The 24,504-nt window shown below is 54.5% G+C and overlaps 9 protein-coding genes across 9 annotated transcripts; 5 read left to right on the top strand and 4 right to left on the bottom strand.

Annotated features, from left to right (window-relative positions):
• Positions 1-46: 46 nt before the first annotated feature.
• On the bottom strand, positions 47-3,958 carry KRP23_8491 (AdoMet-dependent rRNA methyltransferase spb1; the record flags this gene model as incomplete). Its single annotated transcript, XM_067893937.1, has 5 exons — positions 47-1,120; positions 1,379-1,810; positions 2,277-2,510; positions 2,783-2,967; positions 3,241-3,958. The coding sequence occupies 5 exons, from the start codon at positions 3,956-3,958 to the stop codon at positions 47-49; spliced, it is 2,643 nt and encodes an 880-aa protein (XP_067743420.1).
• Positions 3,959-4,263: 305 nt separating this feature from the next.
• On the bottom strand, positions 4,264-8,005 carry KRP23_8490 (uncharacterized protein; the record flags this gene model as incomplete). The annotated part of the gene is made up of 9 exons (XM_067893936.1): positions 4,264-4,495; positions 4,561-4,873; positions 4,950-5,406; positions 5,487-5,559; positions 5,644-7,128; positions 7,202-7,399; positions 7,491-7,618; positions 7,692-7,892; positions 7,970-8,005. 9 exons carry the CDS (start codon positions 8,003-8,005, stop codon positions 4,264-4,266), a joined length of 3,123 nt encoding a protein of 1,040 aa, XP_067743419.1.
• A 197-nt stretch (positions 8,006-8,202) lies between these two features.
• Positions 8,203-9,280, top strand: KRP23_8489 (Vesicle transport v-SNARE 13; the record flags this gene model as incomplete). Its single annotated transcript, XM_067893935.1, has 7 exons — positions 8,203-8,302; positions 8,381-8,442; positions 8,508-8,573; positions 8,653-8,754; positions 8,815-8,861; positions 8,923-9,040; positions 9,113-9,280. 7 exons carry the CDS (start codon positions 8,203-8,205, stop codon positions 9,278-9,280), a joined length of 663 nt encoding a protein of 220 aa, XP_067743418.1.
• A 157-nt stretch (positions 9,281-9,437) lies between these two features.
• Positions 9,438-12,813, top strand: KRP23_8488 (Kinesin-like protein KIN-14R; the record flags this gene model as incomplete). Its single annotated transcript, XM_067893934.1, has 2 exons — positions 9,438-11,432; positions 11,521-12,813. 2 exons carry the CDS (start codon positions 9,438-9,440, stop codon positions 12,811-12,813), a joined length of 3,288 nt encoding a protein of 1,095 aa, XP_067743417.1.
• A 112-nt stretch (positions 12,814-12,925) lies between these two features.
• KRP23_8487 (uncharacterized protein) lies at positions 12,926-14,047 on the bottom strand (the record flags this gene model as incomplete). Its single annotated transcript, XM_067893933.1, has 1 exon — positions 12,926-14,047. One exon carries the CDS (start codon positions 14,045-14,047, stop codon positions 12,926-12,928), a length of 1,122 nt encoding a protein of 373 aa, XP_067743416.1.
• A 3,665-nt stretch (positions 14,048-17,712) lies between these two features.
• Positions 17,713-18,300, top strand: KRP23_8486 (uncharacterized protein; the record flags this gene model as incomplete). The annotated part of the gene is made up of 2 exons (XM_067893932.1): positions 17,713-17,725; positions 17,792-18,300. 2 exons carry the CDS (start codon positions 17,713-17,715, stop codon positions 18,298-18,300), a joined length of 522 nt encoding a protein of 173 aa, XP_067743415.1.
• A 778-nt stretch (positions 18,301-19,078) lies between these two features.
• KRP23_8485 (uncharacterized protein) lies at positions 19,079-20,072 on the top strand (the record flags this gene model as incomplete). The annotated part of the gene is made up of 2 exons (XM_067893931.1): positions 19,079-19,885; positions 19,965-20,072. The coding sequence occupies 2 exons, from the start codon at positions 19,079-19,081 to the stop codon at positions 20,070-20,072; spliced, it is 915 nt and encodes a 304-aa protein (XP_067743414.1).
• A 401-nt stretch (positions 20,073-20,473) lies between these two features.
• KRP23_8484 (uncharacterized protein) lies at positions 20,474-21,310 on the bottom strand (the record flags this gene model as incomplete). The annotated part of the gene is made up of 1 exon (XM_067893930.1): positions 20,474-21,310. The coding sequence occupies one exon, from the start codon at positions 21,308-21,310 to the stop codon at positions 20,474-20,476; it is 837 nt and encodes a 278-aa protein (XP_067743413.1).
• A 659-nt stretch (positions 21,311-21,969) lies between these two features.
• On the top strand, positions 21,970-24,201 carry KRP23_8483 (uncharacterized protein; the record flags this gene model as incomplete). Its single annotated transcript, XM_067893929.1, has 1 exon — positions 21,970-24,201. One exon carries the CDS (start codon positions 21,970-21,972, stop codon positions 24,199-24,201), a length of 2,232 nt encoding a protein of 743 aa, XP_067743412.1.
• Between the last annotated feature and the right edge of the window lie 303 nt (positions 24,202-24,504).

The following is a 24,504-nucleotide window of genomic DNA, read 5'->3' as shown; positions in this document are numbered from 1 at the left end:
ACAGCAAAACTGGAGAGCTGACGCAGCAATATCACGCTAAGACCGCTTATCTTTTGCGCTTCTTGCCTCGCTTCGCACGGATGTCGGCGTTGCGCTTGTCGTTCTTCATACGAGGGTCCACCAGCTTCACCTTGCCCTTGCCAGCCTTCTTGCCACCTGCAGTTTTGGTTCCACCACGCGTAGACACGACGTACACCTTGCTCTCCTTTTTAACGTTGGCGCCTCTCATAGCACGGTCGATGGCCTTCAGCTTCTCGCGCGTCGACATGTCAGGCAAGTTAGCAATGTCCGTCGCCTGCTTCTTAGCAGACTTGAGCTTCTTCATCTGCAAGCGGTGCTTGCGACCCCGAGCCTCGGCGACCTTCTTGACGGGTTTGGTAGCCATCTCCATGAAGCGTTCTTTCATCTGGGCAAGCACGTTCTTCGGAATCGGAATCTGCGGGCGGTAGTGCTTCTCCTCATCGTCAGCAAACCAATCCGGGATAGCTTCCGAATCGTTCCAAGCGTAGCGGTTGTAGCTTGCATCAATCAGATCCTTGGCCTTCGACTTCTGCACCATCATACTTGCCAGAGCAAGAGTCTTGGCTCGGTCCTCAGCATCGTAGTCCTCGTGGTCCGAGTCGTATTTGCGGTCATCCATGGCAGGCAGAGCATTCTCATCCGGCTCATCACCAGCAGCGACGACTTCGTACTTGTCCGACGTACTTTGATCGCTCTTTAGTGCCGCTCCCATGCCAGATCGAATCAGAGCCTTCTTCTCAGCAGAGGTTTCATCGTCACTTTCTTCAGCAGCCTCCGCAGCCATGGCGGCTTCGTCATCCGAGTCAGCCGGCGCAGCCACATCAAACTCCGTACCGAACTCAAGCTCGTACTCCTTCTCCTCCTTCTTGAGTTTCTTCTTGGCACGACGCTCTTTACGCTCCAAGGCCGCAACGCGCTTTTCGTGACGAATCTCCTTGTCTGTCTTCGGCATCTCAGGCAGCGAAATGTCTTCCTTCTCGTCAATACCGTCGAACAACTTGTTGTCTGAAAACCATCGAGACATAGCAGCACTGGACTTCTCAGGCACCTTAAGAGAGACGTTGAGGTCGTCGTCATCGTCGGAGCTGTCGTCGGAGCTCTGTAATAACAAGCCAAAAACAGTTAGCGATAAGGCTACAAATAATTCAGAAGATACGCATTGCGGGCTTTCGGATGCACAAAGGACTACGTCTCCGTTGAACTCCGAAGAGCCTAGAGACGCGGTCAGACATGATGGCAATCCATGTTGCTTTCCCCCATGTTTGACAACTGAGCGAAGGTACTGAACGACCCAGAACAGATAACACGGATGGGGGAGCCACGCACATGCACACAGCATACAAACAGCACCACATACCTCGTCGGGGTTGATCATCTTCTGGTACTTCTGCATGTCACCGTCGAACATCTCGCTGTCCTGCACGAGAGCTTCACCAGCAAGGGCGCGCTTGGCAATCTTGGTGCGCTTCACAGCCTTCCTCGTCTTGACGTCATCACCACGACGAGTCAAGAACTGCTCGTACGCCTTCTCCATGGAAGCCTCAAGAAGCTCGTCGTACTCAGCGTCGCTGTCCTCCAGACCAGCATCTTCGTCCTCGTCATCAGTTTCGAACTGCAGCTCTTCATCAGACGACGAGTCGGCTCCAGCGTTTTCAAGAACATCCACTTTCTCCTTCGACAGCTTCAGCTCCTTCAAACTGAAAGCAGACTCAACTTCAGTGACGTCGATGCCTTCAGCGTTCATGCCGAGAGCTGCACGGATACGAAGTTTCTGCTTGCGTTCACGCTCCTGTTGATATAACAGTCACACGTTAGCAAGTTGATCGTGACGGTTGCGTCTTGATACATGCAAATATGCAGTAGCCTTAGAGATGTCTGAGCACAAGAACGGTTAAGAGCTTTATGGTTCGGAAAGCCCTAACAGCTGAAGGCTGCAGGTTAATCTAGGCGGCTTCAATAGCCGGTCTGTTCAAGGACCAATCCGACCAAATGGAATTGGAAGGGGCTTTGGATTCCCGCCAAATAAATAAAAGTACATACAAGCCCAATCGGAGATGTCCAGCCCAAATCGACCGTCATTCGCACTGGGTAGCGAAGATAGGATTGGGGGCTGGAAGTTGGTTTGGGCGCGTAACGGGAGTCGGGAGGGTTAGTCCGCAACATGTCAAACGAGCAGGTATGACAAGGACTACTGGGATGCGCCCCACATGCACCAGACATACAACATACATACTCAACATAGCACACAAGCTTACCTTCTTCTTTTCACGCTTCTTCTTCGCTTGAACGTTGGCACGCAGCTGAGACAGCTCTTCACGCACCAACGCATCCTTTTCCTTCTCGGTCAGATCCCGTTCAGGTTCCTTCTCTGCCGGCTTCTCCTTCTCATCTTCTTCTTCAGGATTTTCCGCCTTGAGAAGCTCCTCCTTGTACTTCTGCATACGAGTACGCCACTTTAGCAAGCTCTTGAAGTCGCCCTTGCCAAGCACCTGAAACATAAGTACAGTATACGTTTAGTCGCTTGATCATCATATACAACAGCATGGTGGTTCGAACGGTGTCGGTTGAGAGAAGGATCAGACTGCACAAGGGCAGTTGACAGCAACGCCACACACTGGCTTCCGGTGGGTTTTCCCGAAATTAATCGGGCGCCGGAACAACAGTGGGGCTCAGACATTATTCAGCTTTGAAATCTTCATCTCCATCTCAACAATCGAGCACCGTTTGAACACCACCACCATAGTAACACATGAGTACATACCTTGAGATCATTCAGACAGGTCACGATCTCATCCGTCGTGTCCTTGTGGTCTCGGAACACATCGTCCTCAGGCATGAACTTGATGCTGGTCGTGTCGGTCAGGAGTCGGATCGGGTCGTGTTCATCGATGAACTGCGACACGCTACACTCGTTGGTCAACATCACACCCAGCGCCTCATCGTAACCTGTAAGCAAAACATCACAACAATCGTGAATACTCTTGCACATCATCTTCATACAGAATACAGTAATGGGAATGTCATAGATCATCGCCCCAAATTGCAAGCAAAGAGCAGCTTCCCCCTCCCGAAAGAAGGTTGACAGCATGTGCAGGCACTGGGAACGCTTGATATCGCTCTTGGCTACAAGTAGCGCTAGTGGCCAATGGGGACAGGCCACTAGAGACTCTAGAGAATGCAGCCGACACACAAACACGCAATCCAAAAAGCTCAACATACCTTCTCGGTGGCGCTTGCGGTCGCCGAACTTGGGGTGGAAGATGGTAATCGTCTTTTCCTGCGCGTCCACTTGGTCAAACACGTACTTGGGGTCGAACAGCTTGGGGTCGATGGAGTGCGGGGCCAGGAACTGCTCGCACACAACGAAGATCTCGGCCGACTCATTACGCGATGACAGAGGCTTGGTGGCGCTCACCTTCTTGAAAAGCTGCTTAAAAACCCACAGGAGTGCGTTGTAGTCCTGCGAGCGGAAGACCTTGGACACGAACGTGCCTCCGCGGCCCATCACGTCCACAGCCAGTTTGAGCGCCACCAGCGCCAGTTCGTTCTGCACATACGCGTCCTTGGAGTACTCGGCACCGACGTTGGGTGCGCCGTCGCAGAGCACCACATCGGCCTGCCAGCTCTGCATCTCCTGCTTGATGATCTGCCGACAGCGCACGGTCGTGATGTCGCACTGGAACGTCTTGACGCCGCGGATGGGACGGATGGGTAGCAGATCGATGCCCAGGATGATGCTCGACGCCGGCATGTACTTGGCCGCCACTTGGCACCATCCGCCGGGGGCCGCACACAGGTCGATGCACACCTTGGCCGTGGACAGGAAGTCGTACTTCTTGTTCAGCTGGATGAGCTTGAAGGCCGAGCGCGCGCGGTAGCCCTGCTGGCGCGCCAGGTTGTAGTACTTGTCCTTGTCATGCTTCTTGCGCTTCACCATGGCTCCAGAGTGTCCGAGTGACCACCAATTCGCGAATGCCTTGGGCTTGACCAGGCCGGTTCGTGACGAAGCCCTGCTGCCAACCAACACAAACCCTTTCAAACCGAATAACGCATTTGCCCCTTCGAATGCAGTCCATAGTGGATCCAAGAGGTTTTATCGCTTGGGCGCTTTCGAAACACCTCTTGGTGTTTGTAAGGAACACGCCACTCTTGCGTTTTGTAACAAACCCAAAATGTGAGCTTTGGACGCAAAAGATTGGAAAACATGTAGCCATGTCGGATCTCGAGTTGAAGCATTATAGGCTAGTGCGATGCAGCTGGCTTGCGCACCAGCACGCGGTCGATCAGATGCACGTTGGAGCGGTCCGTCGTGTTGAATTTGCCATCCAGCGACGGGTTCTCGAAGTCCAGACGCAGCAGGTTGTCCACCTTGGTCACCAGCGGCTTCCAGTAGCTCGGCCGCGTCCACTTGAACGACGGCAGCTTGCGCTCCAGCGCCGCCCGCGGCCCGATGCCGCCACTCCACTTCGGGTCCCTGTCCAGCAACAACAACAATTGTTAGGCCAATGGCTGCGATATTTGCAGCCGATAAAGTCGCACCTGCACCAACGCCGCGGCATCTTGTCCACCCCGAACGCAAACACCTCGAGTCGGCCTTCCTTGTCGAAGTGCAGGCGCAGAAAGTTCTTGTAGCTGGCGATGCGCAGAGACGAGAAGGCCTCGTTGTAGTGGCACCCGAATATGTTGAGCGACAGATACAAGTACGTGCCGAAGACGAAGCTCACTACGGGCGTGGCGAGGACCCAAAAGTACGGGAACACGCTCGCGTAGTACGTCCACAGCTCCATCCGGCCCAGGCTCTCGAACCCGGACGCGCAGATCTTGTTGCGGTGCAGCGCTATCACCTCAGGCACTGCGGTCGATCGGCGTACACAGACAAATTCATAAGTATCACCGCTCTTTACCTTGATACCGTCAAAACTGCTTACCGTCAAAAATGGTCATGCAGAGCTGCATGAAGTCCCCGTACAGCGAAGCCAGGCCAAAGATGTCGTACTTCCGAATAGACGAAAAGTCTGGCAGCGTGCTGCTGAAGAATAGGTAGAGCGAGTGCTCGCCCTCACTTCCAAGCGAGCCGCGAACAGAGGCCACTTCAAGAAGGCACTCGTAAACGAGCAGGATGGTGAAGGCCGCCACGAAGTGAAAGCACGACACGGCCAGACCCATCGCGCATCGCTTCGGCAGCGTCGTGCAGTCCGCAAAACAGATCATCCCCACGAGCATACCAATGGAGCACAGCAACGACACGTACGAAGTCGTTACCATGTCACACAGCAACTGAACAAGCTCCAGGTAAAACTGTGCTGCCGCCTCCCACCACGTCGCCGCAGCGTAAATGGACCCTACAGAGCAACGTGGAAACATGGAGAACACTAGCGCAAAGTACTGTCGTAAACGGGATGGAAACATACAGCGCCAGTGAGTGCAAGTACACTTAAGTCGCGGATCGTGCTCGTTTAACGTACCCCAACTCCGCCGATAGCATCAAACCGCCAGTTAATACGACGAAACCCAAACACATTCAGAACTGCGTAGCGTCTGCAACATGAAAAGGAATCCAAAACAGCGGGCGCCAACGTCAGTAGCGTAGCGCTTATAAACAGGGTCGCAACGATATCTTACCTGGATATGTGTGCGGGTGGATAACACGTTTTGTGCTCGTAATTTCCGCCGTTCGAGACCAACGTCGGACTCGGTATATGTGTGGGGTGCAAGAACGCACCTCCACCCCCAGAGATAATCAAATGCTCAGCAGAACGCTCACGTTCTGCGGGAGCATCAGATGGAAGGTTTGCATCCGTAGTTATTCGTCCATCGTTGGTGCTTACCTCATGCCAGTTCATGTGCGGGAAGTGCTTGTGAACAGGTGATGAAAATGAGTGTCTTCGGGGAAGATCGGCGATCGAGATTTTCGGTCGTGGCGTATCGAATTGCATGGAGGCTGGACGCTTCAGCACGTGGGTCTCCTCCACCAGGGAATGCCGCGAGTAATTGTGGACATCTCCTGCAAGCCGCACAGCAACCCGGCCTTTCAGCACGTTCTCGATTAGGTAGGATAGCTTTGTGTCAACGTTTGACCGATCTTCATACACGTCGAGAAGCCACCGCGGCTCGTGTGTTAGTACAATCACCGCGTCGTCGGGACCCATTTGTGACTGCACCACTCGCTCAAAAAAGCCAAACTGTTCTGTGTCCACGTCATTTTCCAGTGCCAGATCCACACCGAATAGCCACCAGCCATGGGGAAGCTTAAGACTGAAGTAGCTCGTCTTCTGCGGAAGCAGCCATCCGCCCAGCCAGTCTCGCTGGCAAATGTACCTCGTGAATGTGTTGAGACCATCAAACCAGTCATGATTGCCGGGGATCGCAAACACGCTGGGACCTTCGTATTCGCGCAGCGATGAGCAGCCAGTTGGAGGCTTCTTCTGAGTAGAAATGGCCGATGGGTGATATGAAGGTGGCGGCTTCATTGCATACTCGAAGCAGCGGAACAGCCGTGTCTCGTACGTTTTACTGTCTGGGTGCGGATACGCAAGGTCTCCACCGATTACGAGAGCGTCACCGCGCGGGAACACACGCTTGATAGTTTTCGTCTTTTTGGTCTTCGTTTCATCATGGCCAGATGCATCTTCGTCGCTCAACTTTTCGTCATTTACTTCGCAGTCCACTTCAAGCTGCGGCTGAGCGAGCAAGCGTGCAATCTGATAGCTGCTATTGAACCCGTCACCACAGTCGGCCATGAAGTCGAGCCACACCTCCTCCTTCTCCGCAAGGTGGTCAAAGCAGTAGTCTTCGTCGTTAGGATGTAGCGCCCGCTGCATCGTGCGCATATCAAAGCGGCCGAGAAAGACCTTGAGCGAGATAAGTAGTTCAAACACAGTGTCGAACAGGAGCATCGAGTACCAAGGCACCATGGGTAAGTTTTGCTCAGGAGGCAGGCGCTCCTGGCCGTTCTCCTCCGCCAATTCGCCACTTTCAACATCTTCAATATGGTTGGAAAACCAGCCGAACGATGCTATCATGCGGATTCCACTCATGCGCTCCAAGAAGAAGTTCGTGATGGCCAACAACATACCCATACACCAAATCATAACCGCGCCACCGTAGCTACACAGCCATGCAAGAACGAGTTAAGTGAGTCCGCATCCAACACAGAAATCAAGCGGCAAGTACAATGCACCTGCCCGGCACCATCGTGTCCTCATCTTCGGATTGAACAAAAGAGAAAATCTGCGCGCAGGCGTGGCTGTTGTACGTCCTTGGTTCGTCGGGCGACGCAGCGCAGTCATACGTAGCATCGCAGTGCACAATAAGCGCCACACACGCAACGCTGATAGCAGCGCTATTGCGCAGCACGTTCATGAACGAGCGTGCGAGGCTACAAGAACACAACAACAGAGAACAGTTGCAGCGTATCAACTCGTTAGAAAAATCGCAAGCCACTCAACTGTCCTGCGCCAACAACTCACGAAACATGCGCCACGGTCCATGACAGACCAAGCCGCCGGGTGATTCGCGACAGGAAAAGTACCATGAGCACCTCCAGCGCGATGAGAAACACGAAACTGGCTGAGAAGAAAGGGAACAACAGCGAGATCTACCCAAAAGCAACAGTAAACAGTAAGCGTCCACTTCCCGTCACTAGGGCCTGCCAGCAGAGAATTGTCCACCGGTTGTTTGATAGTGGAGTCCAGCAAGCCCAGGGCATGCACGGGTGTGTGCAACGCAGCGGCGGAGAATAGCCACGCGTAGAGCGCCATGGACACGTAGACGTAGGGCGTCCACGAGTTGAGCAGCTCCCGGTTCCCGACGAAAGGGCTCGTGAAGAAGTAGAAGGCCAAGTAGATCACCAGGTATAGCGTGAACCAGACCTGCATGCACCAGAACACGACAGCCATTAGCAGAGCAGGGCAGCATGGTGCAGTAGCCAAACACTGGCGGAACTCACCAGCTGGTCCTCCGCCTGGGTGGTCTCAACCTCCATGGCTTGCACCGCTGGATCGGAGAGGATACGTTGAACACAATTATACGTAATTTCAATTAACCTCCAGTCAGTCGCAATTATTAATTGTTAGGAAATCTCAAATAAATTGAATTTGTTCACAATTAATGATAAATCCAGTTATGTGTATTGACATTGTCAGTATTTGCAATTACGCAGAAGCTGATCCCTAGCGCAAGATGACCGAGTTCCCGGCGGAGTTCCTATCGCTGGAGGCGGACTTCGTGGACGGCAAGATGGCTATCAACAACAGCATCAGCGAGATGCTGCGTGGAGGAGGTGGGTGCGCTGACGGCGTCGCTTCCTGCAGCAAGGATTGACACGGCGACGCTTTGCAACTCTTCGTGCTGTGTGCAGCCAACGCGGTCTCGAACGCCTCGCAGATCGCCCAGGCACGTGTGGTGGAAGCTCAGCGCTGTGTGAGTGGCCGCAGCGGATGAGAGGCAGCAGTGGACTTGTGACTGACCATTGTGACGACCGCCAGATGAAGCTCATGACGGTGGAAGTGCGAGGCAGACAGCCGAGTCTGCGGAAAGCAATGCAGACCAAGGTGCTGCTGGTCCCTATAGATGAAGGGGCTGTAGCCTTGAAGCACTGACAGAGCGGTGGGTTTTGCTTCTTGTTGGCAGATCAACCTGTACCGAGACGAGCTGCAGGGCCTTATCCGGGACTTGGAGCGCGCGCAGCTCATGGCTCGAGAGGGCAAAACGACGTCTGCCGCTGCGAATCAGGTAGCTGAGGGGTCGGAACACTTTGTGATTGTTTTTGTGTCTGACGTGTGAACTGTGTAGACTTCGCAGTACGAACGCTTGATCAAGAGCAACGATCGACTGACCAAGTAAGGATCTTGCTGGTAGTAGTAATAGTGGCGTCACGGTTGAGCTAATTGTGTTGTGCAGGTCTTCGAAGAAGCTTGAAGACACACACCGGATCGTCGCAGAGACGGAAGAGGTCGGTATTACGGTGCTGGACACGCTGGCGCAGCAGCGCGAGAGTCTCCTTGGCGCCCACGAGAAGGTAGGCACTCCATCCTGCTACCTTTGTATGGTGACGAGATCTGCCAGGTGGCTGACGACTGTCACTGCATAGGTCCGTGAGACGGGTGCCATGACAACCGAGGCGCGGCGTATCTTGCAGCGCATGACGCGCCGGATCATCACCAATACGATCGTGCTGTACACGACCATCTTCGTGCTCATAGCCGCCATCTGCTACGTGCTCTACGCCGACTTCATCCGAGCCACCCGCCTCTTTTAAGGAACCGTCATGTCATCACCGTCGAGTGTGGCAACACCTTCGTAAATATTTTGAATTCATTCAACTTACCCCATTTTGTTTTGAATTCACCAACTTACCCATTTTGGTTTCCAACTGTGAAGCGGCGCACTTCAACTGCGCCCCTCCAGTATCGTAAATGGCGGAGGAGCACCGAGCGCAGTCGTCGCCGCGTGGGGGCGCCTCGACCCGCTCGTCCGTCGTCTACTCCGGGCGGCAGGTGCCTCTCATCGACTTGGCCTTCCAAGGGGACATCAGTGAGCTCCGACGTGAAGACGGGTACGTGGCTCCGAGCACCAGTCGAGTGGCCAATGGAGACGTCATGGCAGCTGCTGCATTGGCCAGAACTGCAGCCTCTTGGCACGCAGGCAACGGCAGTGCTGCAGGTTACGAGTCGTCGCCTCAGACGGACGAGTCCGCGATCATGGAAGCGTCAGACCCCGCACTTTTCCAAGCTGCAGTGGAGGAGCACGCACGTCGACTTGGGATGGATCCTGTAGCTGATGCAGAGTTGCTGTGGGTGGCAAGGGAGTCACTGGTGGCTCCCTTGCCGGATGGCTGGTACCATGTTACAGCTACGGAAACAGGGCAGCCGTATTACTACAACGAGCTCTCGGGCGAGAGTCGATGGGACCATCCGAGTGACGACCAATTCCGACATGTTTTCAGAGAGCTCAAGCAGAAACAATTGATGCAGGCCAAAGCACACGCGGCGCTCCGAGATCCCCATCCAGCGGGGTATTATGACACAGGAACTGGGTATCAGAGTGGCGTGGCATGGCAGGAGAAGGAACAGAGCCATCAGATGCAGTACGCGGCGCAAACGCAGGCTGGATGGGATAACCGACGGCAACCGGGGACTTATTATCAAGGATATGAGACGCAGTACAAAGCTCCACCCGTACAAGTGTACTCGCCGCGAGAAGAAGGGAATATGCATTACCCTGCTGCAGATTCAGAGAGCGCACTCGTTTCGTTAAGTAGACAGCAAAATGGAGGCGAAAGCCAACTTGTTCGGAAGCTACAGGAGATGGAAGAGCAAAAGACGAAGGATAACGAGGTGATCACGGGAATGCGGACAGAAGTGATGGATCTCAAGCGCCAGCTTGCAAGTCGTGATGAAGCATTAGATGCTGTGAAGAGCGAGGTGAGTCAGCTTCAGGGAAAGCTCAGTGCGTTTAGACAGCAAATGGGGGAAAGCTCGAAAGAGAGCGAGGAAATATTAGTGGCGAACCAAACTCTCAAGAGAGAGCTTTCACTAGCACGATCAGGGATGGAAGGAAGCACAAAGGCGCACGAAGAGCTTCTGGAAATACACCAAGCACTTACAAAGGAGCTGGCACTAGCAAAGGGGAAGCTGAAGGAAGTGCAATTGAAGCAACACGGTGAAGCTGAAGATGTTGAGAGCCTGCAAAGTCAACTGACGAATCAGCAGAGTGTAAGAGCCCAACTGGAGCAGCAATTAGAACAAGCTACGAAGCAGCAGTCGGGGATGACAAGGAAGTTTGACGCTGCACAGGCAACCATCCGGCGATTGCAAGAAGATCTCTCGAGAAAGCGTGAAACGGAGCAGAAGGAAGGTGAGGAAGCAGTAGCTACTGCTGCTGAAGCGGCCGCAACGGCTGCTACAACGATCAAGGCAATTGGTGATCAGCTTGCCGACAAAGAAAAAGAGCTGGAAACGGAGCGAGCCCGTGTGTTCTCCTTAGAACAAGAAATCGCCGAGCTTCAGGCAAGTCAAGCAACGACAAAGGAGACGCTTGAACAGGATCTTCAGAAGCAGTTAGGTGCTTCGGTTGCTGAAGCGAATGCACATCGGAAGGAGTTTGAGGCCGTGAAGCTTAGTCTAACCGCTGCAATGGCAGAAAAGGTTGCTTCGGGAAAGCAGCTCGAGGAGCACAAGATGACTAGCGCCGCACAAGTTAGCGAGCTGGAAGACCAGCAGCGCACGCTGAAACGGGAGTTCCGAGCTATGGAGCGTGAGTTCAAGACACAGCAAGGCTTGTCAAAGGAGCGGGAAGACGAGTTGGCAGGACTGAAGCTGGCACTGCAGAGCGCAGAGACAAAACTCTCTTCGGTAGCGCAGACCATTCAGAAGGAACGCATGGAGGCATTTGCTGAGGCTCAACATGCAGTAAGTTGGCGTCTTTGCTGCTCTATCGTGACGATACCATTTCAGAAGTGTGCTAACACTCGTTTCCTGACACCTTGTGATTCTCTAGAGCGCTGAAATCGTCCGCCAGGCCAACGAGGAGAAGTCTCGTATGGCTGAGCTCTACACGCAAGAAATGCTGGCCCGACGGAAGCTGCATAATCGACTCATGGAGCTGCAGGGCAACATTCGTGTATTTTGCCGAGTGCGTCCAATTCAACCAGTGGAGCTCAAAAGTGAGCAGTCTGCCTTGGCTGTCTTCTTCCGCGATAGCGATCACGAAAGCCTCGATCTCTTCGTTGGTAGCGAGGCTGGCGACAAGGCCAACCAGATTGGGCAGAAACACGCCTTTGAGTTTGACCATGTCTTCCAGCCGGATAGCACGCAGGAACAAGTGTTCGAGCAGACTCGTGCTCTCGTGGTGAGTGCTCTGGACGGTTTCAACGTCTGCATTTTTGCGTACGGTCAAACTGGATCCGGCAAGACGCACACGATGGAAGGACCGGAGAGCGATCGCGGCGTCAACTTTCGTGCGCTGCGTGAACTCTTTTCCATTCGTGACGACCGCATGGCTGCAGGGAACTTCGTGTGTTCCATGAAGCTCAGCATCTTGGAAGTGTACAATGAGAGCATCGTGGACCTGCTTGAAGGCGGTGGGCGTGCTGCAGGTGCAGCATCACCTGCTGTCGTCAAAGGATTGGATGTGCGGGTGGGCAAGACCGGCGTGTACGTCGATAACCTGATTGAGGTCGAGGTGTTCAACGAAGGCGACGTGCTGGATCTGATGCGGTTGGGCCATTCACATCGCAGTGTGGGTGCGCACGATTTCAATGAGCACTCAAGTCGCTCGCATCTCGTGCTGTCCATTACGATTGAGACGGGTATGAAGGCCGATGCTCGAAAGAGGCTATCGAAGCTGCACCTTATCGACTTGGCCGGCTCAGAGCGCGTGAGCAAGACAGCAGCTAGTGGCCAAAGGCTGAAGGAAGCGCAAAACATTAATCGCTCGCTGTCTGCGCTGGGTGACGTGATCGCCGCGCTTGGCGCGAACAGCAAGCACGTGCCGTACCGAAACTCGAAGCTCACGTTCCTGCTACAAGATTCCCTGAGTGGGAACTCCAAGGTGCTCATGTTCGTGAACGTGAGCCCCGTGCAGTGGAATGCATGGGAAACTTTGTGCTCCCTCAATTTTGCGTCGCGATGCCGCAGCGTGGCACTAGGCCAGGCGAAGGCAGCAACCACGGGAGCGGCATCCCAGAGCAACGGAATGCAAGCCACCATGAGCATGAGTGCAATGATTCCCAGCAGCAACGGTGGTGGACGACCAGTGGCACCCGGCACAAGGGCTGTGCCGAGTCGGTGACCTACTTACTACCAGTCAATAACGCGAAACAAGCAAACGTTTTGATGAGAGGATACAAAACAGTGCATTTTGCTAATTAGAAGCTGGAGGCCAGGGCTCAAGGGGCTTATCTTTACATGTTGGTGAGCTCCACCATAACAGCCTCCACGTCACCGTTGTACTGGTTCAACAAGTCGCAGCACACCTCCTCATCAATGTGAACAAGAATCCCCCGGAGCACATCAAGCTCATGGGCCCATTCACCATCCGCCTCAGCAATGGCTTCTTCAGCAATAGCAGCAGCTCCCGAATTGTCCACGATGTCCCACTCACGGTCGTCGTCGTCATCGCACAACGTGTCGGTGTCCGACTCGTAGACCGCCTCCTGCACCTGCGGCTCGTCGGCATCTGCCGGAACAAGTGCTGGAGGTTCGTCGTCGCTGTCTTCAGCATTAGTCTGCACTAATGGCGTCTCGGACGTCACGGATGATACCGACTGCCGCAGGTCCACCGTCACTGCCACTTCCGATGATGGAGAGGACAGGGACACTGCAGTTGGCGGAGGTTTCACAAACTCTGTGGGGTCGAACCCGTTGACTTGGTCGTAACTGGCTCCACTGGACGATCGTCGGCGCTCGATGCCAGTAGCAACGGCCGAGCCGGCTCGTCGCAGCCGGGTGCTCACCCCACTGCGCGCTGACAAAAGCAGCGTTCGCGTGTGCGCCGCCGAGCTGCCGAGCGACTCGCGTCCTCTGCCCAGCATCTCGCTGTTGCGGATCTGGTTGAGGGCCACGCCAGCTTGGCTCACCGCTCCGCCGGCGAGCCGCACGAGCGAGTCGCGGCCTTTGCCCAGCATCTCGCTGTGACGCACGTGGTTCGAGGCCTGGCGCGCCAGCCGGGCGAGCTCCAGGAGCTTCTGCAGCACAGGTGCCACCAGCTTTTCGCGCAGCGAGACGCACGACACGACGCAGAAGTGGAGGGTGCGCGGCTCGTTGGGCACGCTGAGGCCGAGTAGCACGTGGCAGGCCTCGTCCAGCTCGAGCGCGTGCGAGAGCGTGACCACGTCGCCCTCGTCGTCGCGGTACACGAGCGTCCAGCGGCCCGAGAGCTGCGGGAAGGCCTCGCGCACCTTGAAGAGCAGCAGCTCGTATGTCAGCACTTGGTCGTCGTCCTTCAGGCTCTCTGCGGGCAGCGCCACGGTCGCGCGGTGGGTCTCGCCCCGGTAGGTCAGCTTCAGCACGACTTTCTCGGCCATGGTTGTGTGGGTGGGCAGCAAGCAGAGGTGAATGTGCTCGCTCCAGCGTCTTTTCAAAAGTGAGCGGAGACCAGGTCGATCGACTCGGATCGGGGTTGGGTGGGACGATGATGTGCCGGAGCGGCTTCGACGAAATTGACCTGTGCAAATGCGATATTCCGTATATCGGTATCGACAGGGTATTTGTTATAAACAGGATTTGTGGCAAGGTATTTGTATCTTCGAGAGACTTCGGAGAAGCATGCGATGTCAAAGACGTTTATGAGCTGGTTTTGTTCCAGGATGGGACCAAACTTGTGGCTTCAAGGTGGACGTCATCGCTAAGTACGACAAATCACCGAAAGGTCGTGAGAGGCTTTTTTTAGCAACTGAGATGAAGCGCATAGTGAAACCGTGTCAAAACGAATAAGGTTGCTGCTTCAGGGGAATACAGTGGACCACACCACGACAATCTTTGAGAGGCGCAGCTGCGACGGCTCATTTGGAACCAATAGCATGCGTGCAACTCACGCCTGGGCAGCCCATTGGGTACAAATGAGCCTTACACAGCGTGGCGCAGGTGTTACTGGTATTACATGCAGTAAATTACTACGTCAAGACCGGATGCCTGCAGAAAACGAGCAGCGCGCGCTGCAGATTGAGGCACTTGGTCCTCACCGCGAGCTGCACGCGATTCACAGCGACGGCAGCCATGGTTGCACTGCGGTGCAACTCTACCGCGCCGCTTCATCTTCAGGTAAATGGACATCACGGTCGTTACAAGATCGTCAGCTGAAAATGAGCAAACCATTGGTTCGCAAGTTGCCCCCAGGCCTGGTTTGCGGAGATCAGGGTTTGGTCGGGATCTATTCGACCGAGAAGATCTCCAGCTTTGGATTGCCGACCTTCCTTGCAAAAACCAGGTGCCATTGGCGACTCGTAGAGCTGCAAAATCTTGCCGTGCTCGCACTAAGATCTCGCCACGTTGACCTAGTTTCAGTTTCACTCAATCTTAGCCATTTCTTAGTCGCTGCTGTGTTAACAACAAGATCTCAGCATCAAACGCTGGTTGGTATCTGCTATGCCATCTTATGAGCACCTTTCACTCGTGTGCAGCTCCGCAGCGAGTCGGGGTGGACCTTTTGGCAGCACGAGAGCCATTTCGTTTTCGCGTTGCAGCGGGTGTAACTTACACCGTGTATCAGCTTAACACGCAGGTCAAATCCCGGGCACCTACATGTATTAGCCAGAACAGCACCGCTCTCTTCTACCGTAGAAGTTCTGCAACTCGGCGCTAATCGTGCTGTGTGTGTGTGTCGCTGGTGAACAATTTTGCCACGTGAACAATGCCAGCGATGGGGTCGCTGTAATGCAGCAACGGGCGGCTCACTGGGACTGGAGCAACTCCATGTCTTCACACTGCCCATAAGCAAGGGGAGCAGATGGCATTGATTTCGATGCCGAGCAGTAATCGCCACGGACGATGCCGCTGCGGTGGTGCAATAGCTGTTCGGATCCTTGCCTGACCTCCAGGCTGAAGATCAGCACTACGTTGCAGCTGCATCCGATCACATACCAACCAGCACCAGCACAACGCGAATCGAGTCCAGAGGACGGTGCAGACACCTCGCAGCTGCACTGCAGACGTTAAGTGACAGTCATTGCCGTGTGTGTGGTCGGTCGACCGAGCTCACTTCGCGCGCGACCACCTAACTCTTGCCATCTTGTACCCGCCACTCAGGTCAGGCGTAGCGACACAGCCATCCCTCGAAAAGTGTCGTCAATGCAGCTGCAAACTGGACTGGTACAGTCATCCGCATCCGACGGCGCTCGCCTCAGACCGAGGCCCAGTATTCGTCCAGAACGCTGATGGCACACCTGTCCTTCAAATCACAGACCCCCTCTTCACTTCGTCGGCCGTACACCGTCGACCGAACTCCGCGAGGTCAAGCAAACGTCACGCATCGAATGGCATCGCCACGTGATCGCTCTTGCCACGGGACTCGGCTGGCATGTTGTCGCGAAGCGTGCAGGGAGGAATAGGCGTCGGAGAACTGCCCACAGCGAGGTGTCCCAACCTGGGGTGTCAACGCAAGCGCAGTAGACAGTCCTGGAAACTGGCAGTCCATCGACAAAGCCTACAGCGCTGTAGAGCTCTACGGAGGGGGAAAAAATACATACTGTACCACGATTTGCATGCAAACGGTCGTTACAGGAAAGGTCTCGACAATCCATCTTCAACATCCATCTATTATTTGTATCAATAGCATCGAGCTTTCTGCGGTGGAGCCCCGCTGGAGTTGACACCGCGAGAATAAGACAAGCGCGTCGGGCATGATGGCGACGGCGGACTCAACAGCAAGTTGCTACACAGCGAAAACTTGTAACCGCGACAACACAACGCGGGGTTCAACCTGCTCGTGGACGCTGGCTGATAAGTCCAGCGACCGCAGCACTTATCCAGCAACTTTGACCCTCATCAATTTGGTGCGGGGCAACTCCATGCCGAGATTGATGATCTGTGCCATCAGTTGGCATTGCTCCACCGGTGTCTATTACCGGTACTGTACTCGGCTTCACCCAGCAGATCAACGTTTGTGCCATTGAATTCAACCGGCCCACAATTCCTGAAGATACTTTTTTGACTTGGATCGAGCTCGCAACGCTGGACTCGTTGGCAACGCGAGCCAACAACATCAGCTCTCGTTGGTTTCTTGGTTGGTGGTTGCCTGCCGTCTCGACCACATCAAATATCCTGTGAGGCACGTGGCGGCTGAGCGCGCGTGCCTTACCGCGTTGTTGCCTCTCCACACACGGGACTGGCGGCGATCATTGGGGAAATGAGTGCCATGGCGCCGGAGTCCATGGCCCGAGGACGGATAGACATCCCACGCTTACAACTGTCGCGCGACGCGACGACGGCGGCATCGACCACCTCCTGTTTCAATCAAGGTGGCTACATGTACGCACGGGGCATCTCGGTGTTCCTCTTGCCTTTGGTCAGAGGAAGCACCTGGCTGAGACCGAGCCTAATGGACCTGGCCGTCCCCGAGTCAGCACTTCAGCGGCGCGGCCTTTTTGCATGGAAGTCCCGACGGGAAGCGCTCCCTGCGCCGCGTCGCCAAGACGAGCACCGTGCGTCCAGCGGAGCGCTGTCCATTTCCTCAACCAGCACTGACCAGAACGCCGCGCAGCAGTGACCGGAGCGGGTATCACCGCCCATACAAACGACAGGCACACGCGCTTGTCAAACGAGTCCCGCTGGGCGTTGACATAAAGCTGACAGCCCGCTCCATTGGCCTTCCCTACCGAGGCGTGGAGACGTTGGTCCGCCCAACCGGCCACTTCTTGCAGCATCAAGCCCAGGCTCATTTTTCTGGAAGACACACTACACAACATCGGGCGCGTCACTGCCAAGCCCACGCCGTTTTTGTGCAGTTGGCGCGCCGCCCAGCTCGAAACACCGGATTGTTGCTGAACCCTCCAGCGGCATGCTGAATCGTGTGACGTGTGCTCCGGTCCTCCTCTCCGAAACCTCACCCCCGGCGGCGCGCCCGCCACCTTCTGCATCATTCTCCGATCCGCGCCGTGCCGTCCAAAGCTCCGAGCTCATTCGCGCTTTTCGGACGAGAGACCAATCGCCCAGATCTCCTCGCCAGCCGACTAAAAACCACAGAAGAGCCGCCATGCAGCCCAACGGTACGCGCTCACGACGCTGGTGGCTGCAGACCGTCGCTAATGCGCTGTGCTCGTTATTGCTCACAGGAAACGGAAGCCCTTCTGGCCCCGACTACATTGAGAACTTCTCTATGCCCGACGTGGAGCTGGCGTCCAAGATCGAAGCCTACCTGGCCGGCATCACGGTAACGGATCACAACCCGGCCATCCTCTTCAGCTGGGACAGCGAAGCACTCGAGGAGTTCGTGCAGGCCGCGAACGCGGAACCCGACGGCCACCCGCAATGGTTCTCCCAGCCGCGAGGCAGCGTGTCGCCCAAGTCCGTCATGAGCGACATCATCAGCTATCTAGCGCAGCTGGGCGGCGGCCGCTGCGACCACGTGCTGCTGGCGCCCAACTCGCTCATCCAGTACGGCCACCTGCAAGAGCGGCTCCAGTACATGCAATACGACGAGTTCATGCAGAAGTGCATGGCCAACGTGACGCCCGGGAGGACACTGGCGCGTACGTTCGCGCTGACTGTTCCGTCCATCGACCGCGCCGTGCCGACGCAATGTCTCCCGCCACCGCCTCCCGTCCGGCAGCTCTTTGAGTAATTGACAGCCCCTCCATCCCATCCCCGGCCGTGGTTAGTTAGAATTTTGTCTTCGTTTTGGCTTTTGCATGTTTCTTTTTTCACAACACCCCAAACTTCCAGCGCGTCGGACACACACAACGACTCGATGGAGTACGGTGCAAGGAGGAAGAAGACCGTGGGGTGCGCGGCGGTGCCATGGTCGCGATCGGGGTACAAGCATCAAGTTTTGGACCGTGGATCCACAGCGACGACTCGGATCGACTGCAAATAGCGTCCAAGGCAAGTCAGCCAAGCGAACCACGCCACATCGAGTCCAACCATCGCCGCGTGCTCCCTTCCCCCCGCACCCAACCAAAGTAAACTAATGCAACAAGTGCTAATAAATATGCCGCCACTATGGACTTGTTGCCTTCAGCTGTTATTGCAGCACACCATAGGTAAGGGAGGATGGCGGTGGATTCCTACATGAGCTCGACCACGTACGTGGCACTGACAGCGACTCCCACTGTGCATCTTATTCCCTACCGTACGACCGATGGCTTCAGCAGTTTCATTAAGCAAGCACCACAAGCTGCCAACTCTGCTAATTTACCATTTCGTTCACGTGACACGCTAGTACCCGTAGCGTATTAATAGTATAGACTCCGCATTGAAACAACGCCATCGTCTTCAATATGCCGACTTGGACGCATCTTGCGGTCTGACTTGAATGAAGTCAGAGAAAGGTTCAGATGAGTCAGATAGGTGTGCACCACATCATAAACATCGTACCGTGAGCAGCCAAATCTACGGCAATCATGCTGGTGCTGCGGGTGCGCTGCGTGGACGACGGCCGTGAGATGCTCCTAGAGCGCCACGGCGCCGACGCGCACCATGTCCAAGTAGCAGAGCTCAAGTTCTTGATCCTGCAGCAACGGCGGTCCTTTTCTCGCCCTGGGGACGTCACTATTCAATCGGATCCACAGCCTTCTGACCTGGAAGAGTGTTTCGTGCTGCTTGGAGGCCAAATTCTGGCGGATCCAGACGTCGTGGACCTGAACGCATTGAGGTCATCGGATTTCTTTGTATTTGCACCAGATGTACCGCAGTCCGCAGTCAGCTCTAGCTCTAGCAACGAAATTCAACGCAGTGACGCGGATCCCGCGATGCTCCAGGTGCTACGATCTCAGCTCGTGGATATGGGCTTTCTGAAGAAGTTAGCAACTCAGGCATTGCGTCAGAGTGGCAACAACCTCTCAGATGCGGTGGCGCTGCTGGCAGAAGGAAAAGTGGACGGGTTGCCGAGTGACAATGAGTCGATGGACAGCGAAGAGAAGGAGTCCGGTTTGGCAATGCCGCACCCTTCCATTGCACCGCTGGGGAGTTTGGTACATGACACCAATGTCTTGAAACTGCGAGAATTAGCGGCGAGAGACTCGTTCCAAGCGCTCTTGCTGTTGAGGGAGCAGTTTTCGTCGGATGTGTTGAATCAGCTCAATGAAAACCCGGTGGCGACGTTGAGGCTGTTGTCGCTGCCAGCTCCGGAGGTGGAAGGCGTCATTGATGTTGACAGTGATAACTATCCAGTAGAAACTAGCGGAGACTCGGATACCGCAATTGATCGGGTGCGTGCTACATGCATTGCTGGCTCAATGTTCTGCTGTGGTGCGAACGCTGATGCTTTTACCGTTGCTTGTGTTGTAGCTTGTGTCTCTAGGATTTGCTCGAGACCTTGTGAAAATCATGTACGAATCCTGCGGTGGGGATGAACAACGTACAGCCAACGCGCTGCTGCAGACTTTGGAGTCGTGAAAGACCGAAGTCCTGGAGCTACTGCATTCTTGTCTGATCTAACGATGAGTTGAGCGAAATATTTCAAGAACGCTTTTGGCTTTGCTAATGCCGACCGCATCTTGGTGAACGAGGCGCTACGAAGCAAATTTACACACGATAGCAAACAATTCTGGTCCATGCAGGACGTGGACTTCGTCGAGCTGAATGACATTTACATTAGCCGTCGCTGCTAGATGTAGTAGGTGTAGATACCTGCAATCAGGCTTGTTGCTTGCATTACACCAGTAGCAACAAACACTAGCAATTTACGTTCTTGGACGAACGCAACACAAAGTTGAGTAATAGCATATAGTCGCGTGGTCGGGTTGTTTTGGGCGGTCAGTTTGGTTGGGATCACTTTTCATGGAGAGTAAAACCAGTTAGAGCATTGATCGACCAACGTTCACCTCGTTATATGCACGTTTGTCGTCATCATCAGTACGTGGCAGGGCTTCGAGCGCTCGGGCATTCGCTCCAAGCAGAACGTACTGCCGATTCGCCATCAACACCGCAGTTTTCTTCACATTCCGAAGTTCTCCAGCCAGCTGCTGCTTTTCACGGTTGCTCGCCGCCAGCTCCGGTAGTAGTTGCTGGTACTGCGTCGTCCAGCGCAGAACATCTCCTTCAGCTTCATTGAGCTTACTAGCGTACACGGCACATCGTTGTTGCAGGACGTCGAGCTTTTGCTCCATCCTGTCGCGTAACGATCGTTCGTCCTGGAAAACTTGTTCGTTTCTTTCATTCCGCGAGTCTTCATCCGACGAATCTTGCCTACCACCGACTTTTTCCTCTGACGCTGCCACTGTGGCCTCCAGGTCTTCCAATTTCATGAGCAAACACTCGATACCTTCGACTGACCCACCCACTCGCGTCAGTTGCTTCGCAAGCGCTGCTTCACGCCTGAATGCATTAACGAGCCTGCTCTTGGTGTAGTCATGCGCTCGCTTCTCTCTATGATAAGCCCGCCACGCTCGATACGACGCACCAAGCGAAGTAAGGACGTCTTCGTCTCCGCTTCCTGGTCCGCCGTCATCTTCATCACCGCAATCACCAGCAAAAACATCCCAGCCAAGCTCTGCCACACTGTCCCGCGTTGATCCTCTGCAGACCTTGATTTTGTCTCGGGTTTTCGAGCTGAAGCAACACGCTGTCGAAAGTGCATCCACCACTTTGCGTGCCACTAGAACCAAGCGAGCACACACGCCCACTTGCGCCATGTAGTCTTAGTTCCTTGGCGCGAAGGTCTCTCTAGGCTGACTGCCGCCTCCTATCGCTAAGACCAAACTGCCCCTTTCTAGCGCTGAGAACGGAAAGAGCGAAAATCATTAGCTGAGAGACGTTCTCAGCAAAGTGCCGTATTAGATGTATGATGCACTTGATACTCAGGCGACGAACGAGTCGTTCGGAACGACGCCCCACTCACGCACTCGAACGTCAATCAACTCAATATCGTCAACAAACGCAGAGCTGAGAGACTTGCATTGTCGAACCATAAATCTAAACGGCACGTGAACGCAAAACCAAAGCATCAACGTGTCCCCGATTTGTTGACGAGCTCTAACCGAGAGTTCTGCCGCGCCTGCATGGGACGTTGCATGAGCGACGGACAAGATGGTGGAGGTCCTATGATGATCAGAAGAGGTAGTTACGAAATGAAGGTAGGAGCCTCGACATCCGATCACGTATCTGAAATAGCGCAGAGCCTGCTCGCCAACGTTGCTGGCCAACTCTGAGTCAAGTCGTTATGAATGACTCGACCCTGCAGCCCAAAACTCCTTACAAGTGCTCTATAACCATAGTTCACACCGACCAGGCAGTTCATTTCGAGTTCGACAAGAAAGCTGGCAAGTGTCACTCCACGTCCCCCACGCGAGTCATGGGGAGTGACTTCAAGGGGCTTCCTTTGCGGAAAGCCCTCGTGCTGGCTGTCAACATCGCGTCCACAGTTCTCACCTTGATGGCGGGGCTTCGCGAAAACCCTTTGATCGTGTTAGTCACCGGTCGGTACGATGAAATGCGAGCGCGGTTGGTCGAAAGGCGGATCAATTACGACCTCGTCCGAGACGACTTCCTCGATATCGACACGCTCACCAACCTGACCAGAGTGGGCGAAAGCTTCCGGTTCTTCACGGCCCCCACTCGTAGTCCGGACAATCTCGGAGAGGACAGAAGCACGTGCCTGCGCGTCAATTCCATCAACGTGACCCACGCAGAAGTTTACTTTGATGACTTTTGGGGCAAGGGAGCTCGCCGCTCGCAGTACTTCTTCCACAGCATTTCAGCTCCGAGATGCGATATCATCAATTTCCTCCCGCAATGGTTCGAAGAGGACTGCTACATGAAGCACGGCAACTCCACGGACGATTGCTACCGCTACATACTCGACAACTTTGAACAGCTCAAGGAGATTCGTGTGATTCAAAACGCCATTCCCGGAGACTTTGGCAGGCCTGGGATGCCGTTCCTGCGCTGCAAAGGCCGGCCAGCAAGCTCCTTCATGTACATCACGGACTTAATGGTACACCAGTCATTTTGGGCGGGCGGGAGCTACCACATCCAGTTCGAGAGCAGCAAGTGTCTTGCTGTCCCAAGACTTCTCAACCCCGACATGAATTACGGCCTCTTTCAGACAGAACCGGTGGACCAGCAAGCCGAAGTCAAAGTTGCCATTGACAACACTGGCTGGTTCACATTGATCGTGACCTACGCGTATGGTATTGTCACACTGCTCCTTGTTGCGCGAGGTGTTTTCAACACACTTGCCAAGATTCGCATCGTGAACTACATGCCCTACCAGTTGCGCTTTGCCGGAGTTCGTCGCTATCTCCGGTATATCGTCCCGTTCATGAATCTGTCAGTCTGGACAGCGGATGACGACAACGCCATCATCCGATTCAAGGGCAAAGTCGTCATGGCGTCCGATGTGTGGATCAACCATTGGCTCTACATGCTGCTCAGCATTTTGGACGCGCTTGTAAGCGTACGCGTCACCTACAGCGTATACGAGATTGGGCAATGGATGCTTTCGATGCATATCACCATGGACAATTTCATCTTCATGGCATCGGCCCTCACGCGGCTTACGTGGCTCATGTGCTTTGCTCACACGGTGGTCAGGCTGCTGCTCAAGTTGGGGGCTCGCTCACTGAAAGCGATGAAGATGATTCGTGCGCACCACCAACACACCATCGAGTGGTACGTTGACTCGAGCACGCTGTTTGTGAGCTACAAAGTGTACAGCTTGATGCTTTGCTTCCTGATGTACGTGCTTCTTAAGGTGCGCGGTGGAACATCCTTCATGGTGAACGCTCCTAACTCCAGCCGTGGGATATTTGGTGGGGCTCCGTCACTTGAAAACTTTTGGAACAGCGAAATCATGATCGATTTCGTTGTGCTCCTCTCCCTCATGATGCTTGGCGGTGGCTTCTTCGGTTTAGTCATGTTAATGACCCCGTATAAGCGCGTGGCCAACAACAAACTGCTGCACATTATCCAGAAGCGATATGTGTTTGTCGGATGGGACCTTGGCGCGGTCATGGACTCACTTGGCATTGATCCATTTAATGAGAAACTCGTTCAAGATGATTTCGCGTCGACCTCCTGCCCATTCGGGTGTGTTCTACAGCAACTTTACCAGTCCGGACCGAGCGGCCATGTCACGTTGGTGGCAGATTATCTTTTTAACGGCAATGGATTCTCTTCGCCTCTCGTCGAGTTCCATTTCCCAATACGGAAAGCGATGGCAATGGGATTATTGGGCGGCGAAAAGTCATCGGGGGCCACGAAAGGGAAGGTCAGCGCAAGCACAAAGTACGCGCCGGCCTCCGATGCAACAGCCAACTTCAGCCTTACATCAGGTGCGGTGGATCCCGACAGCGGCGACGAGATGCCGAACGCGGAAAACAAGAGCCTGTTTGAGAAACGCCTCCGTCTTTTTACCGAGACAACGTATGGCCGCGTGATCTTGATCGATGAAAACAAGCCAGGCAAGTGCGGCAAGAACTCTGCTGGGATGATGCAATACTCCACCACAGACGCGCTCGCTTCGATGAGCATTCTGGATATCAAGCATCTGCTGAACGGCACCAAAAATCTAACCATTGGGTAGGAATCACGACACAAACGCGCTGAAAGCGGACACGCCCCAGCAGCAGCAACGCATATACGCTAGACACTAACTTACAATGTACTACCAGTGGTTTCAATTGCAATTTTTTGGAAAGGTCATACAACACGGTATGAACGAGCTCCCGTTTGGAAAGGTTACATTCGGGTAAAGTTAGGTATCTATCCACTCCCAACTTTGCTGCGGAGACCAGAACCTGGGATAGTGAGTCACCCGTTACTAGGTTACAACAGTGCAGCTTGTGGAACACAACGGGGGTGAACATTGTCAGTTCGCCTCTGTACG

The sequence above is a fragment of the Phytophthora ramorum genome, assembly GCF_020800215.1.
Source record: "Phytophthora ramorum isolate Pr-102 chromosome Unknown Phyram_PR-102_s0007, whole genome shotgun sequence".
Taxonomy (NCBI): domain Eukaryota; phylum Oomycota; class Peronosporomycetes; order Peronosporales; family Peronosporaceae; genus Phytophthora; species Phytophthora ramorum.
This window is presented reverse-complemented; position numbering and strand designations above follow the sequence as displayed.